This window comes from Varroa destructor, unplaced genomic scaffold, assembly GCF_002443255.2.
Source record: "Varroa destructor unplaced genomic scaffold, Vdes_3.0 BEIS01000005.1, whole genome shotgun sequence".
Classification (NCBI taxonomy): domain Eukaryota; kingdom Metazoa; phylum Arthropoda; class Arachnida; order Mesostigmata; family Varroidae; genus Varroa; species Varroa destructor.
Window position 1 is genome coordinate 26,764,595 of NW_019211458.1, and position 6,439 is coordinate 26,771,033.

Here is a 6,439-nt window from a genome sequence, read left to right on the forward strand (position 1 = left end):
CCCGGTCGATGAGGGCCTACCTGAGTCTATTTGATATTAGAGCATTGAACGCTGCGCGTATTTTCAGTATGTTTAGGTGAAAACAGATCAAGTCGTAATTTGAAAATAAATCCCATTAAACATAATTCTTTACTATTTGTAGTATGTGAGAAAAAGCTACATTTAAGCAAGTTCTTAGCTGATACACAGGGTGTTATTTCCTGTAAGGTTGGAGATGATGGTAAAAGTCTCGCAATTGTCGATAATAGCGTGACCTTCAGGCTTTCTATTACACTATAAGTAAACCGGTTGATAAATCTACTGGAGAATAGACAACGTTATAGGCAATCTAATGATTCAGTCAATTTCAATGGGCACAAACCTTAAAGGGAATGACCGATAGTGGATTTAGCCGAAGGAGAGGAAAATAGTCTAGCTCAAATGGAAACACTTCGGTAGAAATTCTCTCGCTGCCTGTATATATAGTACGAAATATATGTATGTACATATATTTCGTAAAAGCAAGCTTTAACCTATTGCTGTTTAGAATAATATATTAACTTCTTCGCCAAACTATAAAGTTCATAAATGTATTGTATATACAGGATATCAAAGAAGAGAATACTACATGTGTCGAATACTAGTTCCGCTAACAAGATAGGCAAACGAACAGGACGAATCGAATTAGAGGGTATATCTGATCACCGTCCACAAAGGCTGCAATCTGCGAAAGCATGTGGCCATAAGATGAACGTCATAATTCTCCAGATGCATTGAAGATTATCATTTAGAATAACGATTAAAGATATCGTCTGCACAGGGTTTTCTCTACTATCTGGTTGAGCAAACATGAAACTGGAACTCCCTGAGAAGTGTTCTTGTTAATGCGTGATCTATAGATCTACCGAAGGAAAGGCTAATAGGTATCTTCAAGCGCGAAGTAAATAACTATTTACTCCTACTTTGATTGATTGTTTTGACTTATAATGCCCTTGAGAATTGATACTGCAAATTAAGGTGCCCTGAATGATACGTACGATGTACAATAATATGATTTAGATTCATTTCTGAAGCCTAGTTTATTGCGGAATAAATCACTAAAAATTCGATGATGCTCAGGATGATGCTACGTACTACATATACATTGGAAGCATTTTCTAGATGAGCCATTGTTTATAAGGTACGATTTCAGAAACTGTTCACAAGAATGGAAATAGGCTGGTCAATAGAAAGCGTTAATTCGATCCTCTGTGATGGTTAGAGGTTATTCCTTAATGGCATGAAAAAACCAACGTTAGTCTACTCGTCGCGGGCACTTCATGGCTACTTTCGTAACTATCGTATTTTCCCGTTTACCTTATGCCTAGTTCATTGCTCGACCGACAATGCTTCACGGGCCTGAGAACCAGGAAGCGCCTCATGTACAATGTGTGCGCATGTACTCAAGGTACATGCGCACAAGGTACATGTACAACTGCAAGGAATAGCTTAGGTTCTGAACTAATATTATGTACCTCATGGCATATCTTTAAGTTTAAGCAGGATTCATTGGCGGCTCTATTGATATCTAATTAGTGTTACGTGTAGATAACATGTGATAGGTGAACATGAAAAGCATTTAGTGCATTGAGCGTGATCCTCACATGGTAGCAAACTATTAAAAAAAACCGCCAGAGAATTCAAGACCTTCAACATCGGTTATGGTTATGGTAATGTACCCTGTCTATGCTGCTGATAATGTTATAATGGTGCCATTTCCCAATACCAATTTAGTCGAATAGTTACGCCACACATTATTATCTTCTGTAAATAATTTACCCCTTAAAAGAAGGCTTCCAGTAAGTGGCAAAAAGCAATGGGTTCGTTTTGTATTTCGCAAAAAAATTCTAATCAGGAAGTGGAATTTCAGTGATACGCTGAGTTCCATGATTTCAATTTGCACATGACCAATTTAGAGAGAAAATAATATAGTTTTTTGTTTTTTAATTAACAGAGAGATTACACAAATACTCAACTGTTTAGCGAACTACTAAAATCAAGTCTAACATGTGCCTAATTGCTCATAACTCATTGCTCTGCCATTTGAAATCTGCATCTTCAAGTCAATAGACCAGACTGAAGATTTTCGTTCCACATGGCCGTTGCATTTCGTATTTTTCTTCTTGGGCACATTATAATATAATGACTTAGTGTACACCTTGTCAAAACAGCGTATGAGCTTCTTTTTTTACCTCGGAACGGGGTCTATTAGACTATCGTTATCAAACGAATCTAACGACCCCATAAGTAACAAATTCACGTAGAGCACAGAAAAACTGACCGAGAAAAAGGATAGTTATCCTGTTGCAAATATTTGATCAGTCCTTACCTCATATTACCGTTTGGCCAATTATACGTTATTATATCTATCACTAGTTGTCACTACAGGTCCGAATCTGCTATCTATGGCAGCTAAGTAAATATAACGTCGGTATAACCTCAACACGCCTCAATGAGAGACTAATCTGGCAGGAAATAAGTCGACGGCTTTCACATCAGGCGCTGGTACTCTTTATTTATTTTGGAAAACATTTTATATTTTATATATATATATATATATATATATGTATATATATACCCCAGGTAGTTAGAAGCGATAGCTGCTGCCCCATTTAAAACTGGTAGGAGTGAGGCAGAAATGCGTGACAGGGGAACAGCTGCAGTGCGGTCGGATGCAGTGATTATACCGAGGTGGTTTAACAAGTGAGTGAGTGAGTGAATGTGAGACGATCGTTACCTATCTAACTTATTCTAACTGATAAGTGCGAATATTTTCGCCACAAGCTCTGAACTTGAACTCAAGAACTTGAGCTTATATTAGGCACAGCTTGGAGGCTCCAAACATGCTTCTTTGCGTGCGAAGCTGCTTAATCAAGGATATGCTGTATGACAATTTGTGCAATACAAATAGATAGGAGGTGGGTGATACGTGCTGCCCATAATAGATACCACGATTATGTTGTTCCGTAAGGCTATTCAATTGCTGATGCATATAAACGCTTATGGATTTTTCGCAGAAATAATCGACCATTATGGAACACTATCGGACTGCAAAAGGAAGCCATTTCTTAAGTTGAACGGCTGTAAAAGGATTTAGGGTAAAACAAGGACCCCTACAGTAAAATAACTATTTTAGCGCCATATTTTTACCTCATATACCTACTCATCGGATAAACACATTCAATTAAAAATTCAATCCGACATCTCATGTAAGTTTTTTCTTTAAGTTTCCCCTCATTGGGTACAGTTATACAACAAACCCGATATATCTTAGGGCTGAAAGAATTTCTTGCGACCTAAAATTTACCGTAGGATATCGATGATCGTAATCTATTAATGCGAACTTATTGATAACAGTAACGTTCGCAATTCCTAGTAAGCTGTATAAATAAACGTGTACATTGTGCTTACTTCATAGAACGTAGTGCATAGAGTAGTAACTGACTCAGCGTTTTTTTATCTGTTGCGATGACCGTTTATATGCGTTTGGAAAGAGAGCTACTGGGTTTATCAACTGACCGTGGGTGCATACTCTGTTCTATTGTGAAAGAATCAGAACTTTCACTGCACTACATGTCAGCCACATCGGGAACGACAAAGAGAACGAAGGGAGAGAGAGAGAGAGAGAGAGAGAGAGAGAGAAGAGAAGAGAGAGAGTAAATTGTTTTCATACGATTCTGCATAACACCACGTTTCATATTTGCGATATTTTACCGCTGAGACATATTGTTTTTTTGCTTGTACTTGGACATATTGTTTACTTGTATTTCCTCTACGGATTGTTCGCGTTTTGTTTTGCATACGTCCTTCGTTGAAGGTATTCAAAAAGCCGTATTCAACACGGTACGAAGAGGTATTGTGGATTTACTAGTCTGCTTACGCATTCGAGTACATAGGTACACTAACAACTCCGGAAAAGCTTTAAACTTGAAGTTTTGCGCCACTTATTCCTTAAATTATATTACGCTTTGGAAAATCGTCACTCAATTCCGTGGCCATAGTATCTAGTCCACAGCCCTACCAGAGTTAACGCATACACTAGATACTTCATCTTGTATGCAACTGAAATAGAAATAGAACATTTTTTGTTTCCCGAATACACGCATTACTACTAATATTTGTATGACTTTCTTATGTGGTAGCTCGAAAAAGGTTAAACTCAATAGATTTAACCAACAACATTTATAAAGTGGCTGTAAGTAAGATTTTCATCAAGTTCATCGCCACCGTATCCGTAGGCTAATAATTAGAAGCTGCTCAGTTCAGCCTCACGTCACCATGGTGTCATATCACAGACGCTAACCTATAACAACATACAGGCCAGTTTTTTTCTACAAATCGTTTTTTACCTATTACATTTATTAAGTGTCATTTCATTGTGTTATCTTTGTTCGGTTCCAGATCAAAATAGATGAACCGCCTATGGCTTGATTAAAGGGAGACAAGAGCGTCGTTGCGATTCAGTTTTATCATGGTCACCTTATTTGGCTTGTTTTCATCACCATTTGTTTTGTAGCCTTTCGAAGAATCTGCCCAGTGTCGCATCGTCGACATAGTCGCAATGGCGTCTCGCTGTTCCCACGCGTCGTCATGTGCCGCTGCAAAAATGGCGATGGGCCCCAATTCCGAACTGCGCTCCGAGATGGACGCCCTCCTTCTCGGACGCACTAGGGTAAGTTGCAATCCGCGAACTTCATAGATAGATTGATTCGTATTGACCGATTGATAGATTGATCGTATATTCCTTACATAAAGATATACGTTATTTGATCTAATAATTGCTCCGAGAAATTTCCTCGATCAATATAATTAAAGAGTTATGATAGTTATATAGTGCACCAACGATATAGCCATCTATATAGTTATGTATTGTATAATATAATACTATACAATTATTCAGTAGTCCGCAAGGAATCATAATTAAAGGAAGTGTCTGTATAGTGAATGCTATTTGTATCTTTAAGTAAATAAAACTTTTCCTAACGGAGCTTTGTGAATGCACAAATGTCGGCCTAATATGGAATGACTCGATTTTTGGGTTCCTTGAAAACATAAAGATGGCCACTTGATGGCCACGTACTCGGTTTGTATGAACATACCGCACGTAACAAAACCTTATAAATATGTAGTGTAGATTACAAGATATGATTGTACACGTACATGGGCATCATGGGTGCTACGGTAGAAAATTTGTGTCAATAGGTATTCCTTGTTTTTGAATCATATGGCCTTTGGCTTGGTCCTATTGATTCGAAGGCTACAATTGATAACATTACTCAGGGTTTGCCGCAGGTAAAGTCTACTTGGTCTAATCTGTTTGAGGTTGTATGCTTCCAAAATCCGTAGTAGTGCCGTTGCTCAATGTATGAGAAAAAAAATGTTCATGAGCAACATTAGGAGAGAAACGTTAAAAACGGTAGTTATCCTTTCGAGCAAATCTTTGTTGTTTTTTTTTTTGCTCTTCGTTACTCTGTGTGATACTATCTACAAGAGAAAAGAAATTAGTGAATTGTGGTCTTCATTAGGCTAAACAAGATTATTTCGGGTTGTGCGTCTGGTATTGCTATTAACAATTGCCTTAGTATAGAATTCGGACCACCTCACATATCCTTAATTTTAATAGCTACAGTTGTACCATGACGTGTGTGCAATTTCTTCACTAGACCTATCACGTTCGAGTTGTATGAACATGGTCATCCGAATAAATTTAACGGGCTGTCCTTCTTTTACACTTTGTTGCAAATGTATTTCTGTTGCTTATGTGACTCTAATAATAGACACCCTTACTACACTAACACCGGGATTTGAGCTCCAGTCTCAACTCCCGGACCTCAACTCCCGGTGTTAGAATATGGCGTAAGAGAGTGCAAATATAGCTTATTATTATTATTATTATAAAAATATTATGTATTGTATAAAAACGAAACATTGAAAACTCGAGAAGGTCTTGCAGTTTCTGACGCAATACCAAGGGAGATAACAGAGTGGTTGTTATCCTCTACGAGATTGAATATAAATATAAAGCAAGAGTTTGCTGACTCAGACAGATATATCCTGCGTGTTAAAATAAGGACCCGCAAATGACCTTTGTCCCACCCTCCAAATATTTATATACATAACATGTACATTAAATTATGTATATACACACAAAAAATATAAGACCAATATGGGTTTATATCTTCATGATGCTTTCGAGTAAGATTTTGTCTACAATTGTATTGTTGCTTGCAGAACGTGCAAGGTTTCGATTGTACAGAGGGCAATTTAAAAGATACAATATTTGTCGACGCGGCGACTTCACCAGTTGAATTATGGCTTGAAGAGCCATAGATTGCCGCCAGTTGTGACAATGAGTTCCATGCAGTGCGTCTGTTATGTGAAATGAAGGAAGCTTATTAAAACTATAAAAAGGAAGTATTTA

The 6,439-nt window shown here is 37.6% G+C and overlaps 1 protein-coding gene across 4 annotated transcripts in view; it reads left to right on the top strand.

The window, feature by feature from the left end:
* Dpp10 (Dipeptidyl peptidase 10) overlaps nt 1-6,439 on the top strand; it is a 329,746-nt gene that overhangs the window by 31,130 nt on the left and 292,177 nt on the right. For all 4 annotated transcript variants that reach the window (XM_086991325.1, XM_086991326.1, XM_086991324.1 and 1 more), the window contains one exon: nt 4,420-4,690. In XM_086991325.1, the coding sequence (XP_086847451.1) occupies nt 4,580-4,690 (111 nt within the window). In that variant the 5' untranslated portion in view covers nt 4,420-4,579. The remainder of the gene's footprint in view (nt 1-4,419; nt 4,691-6,439) is intronic.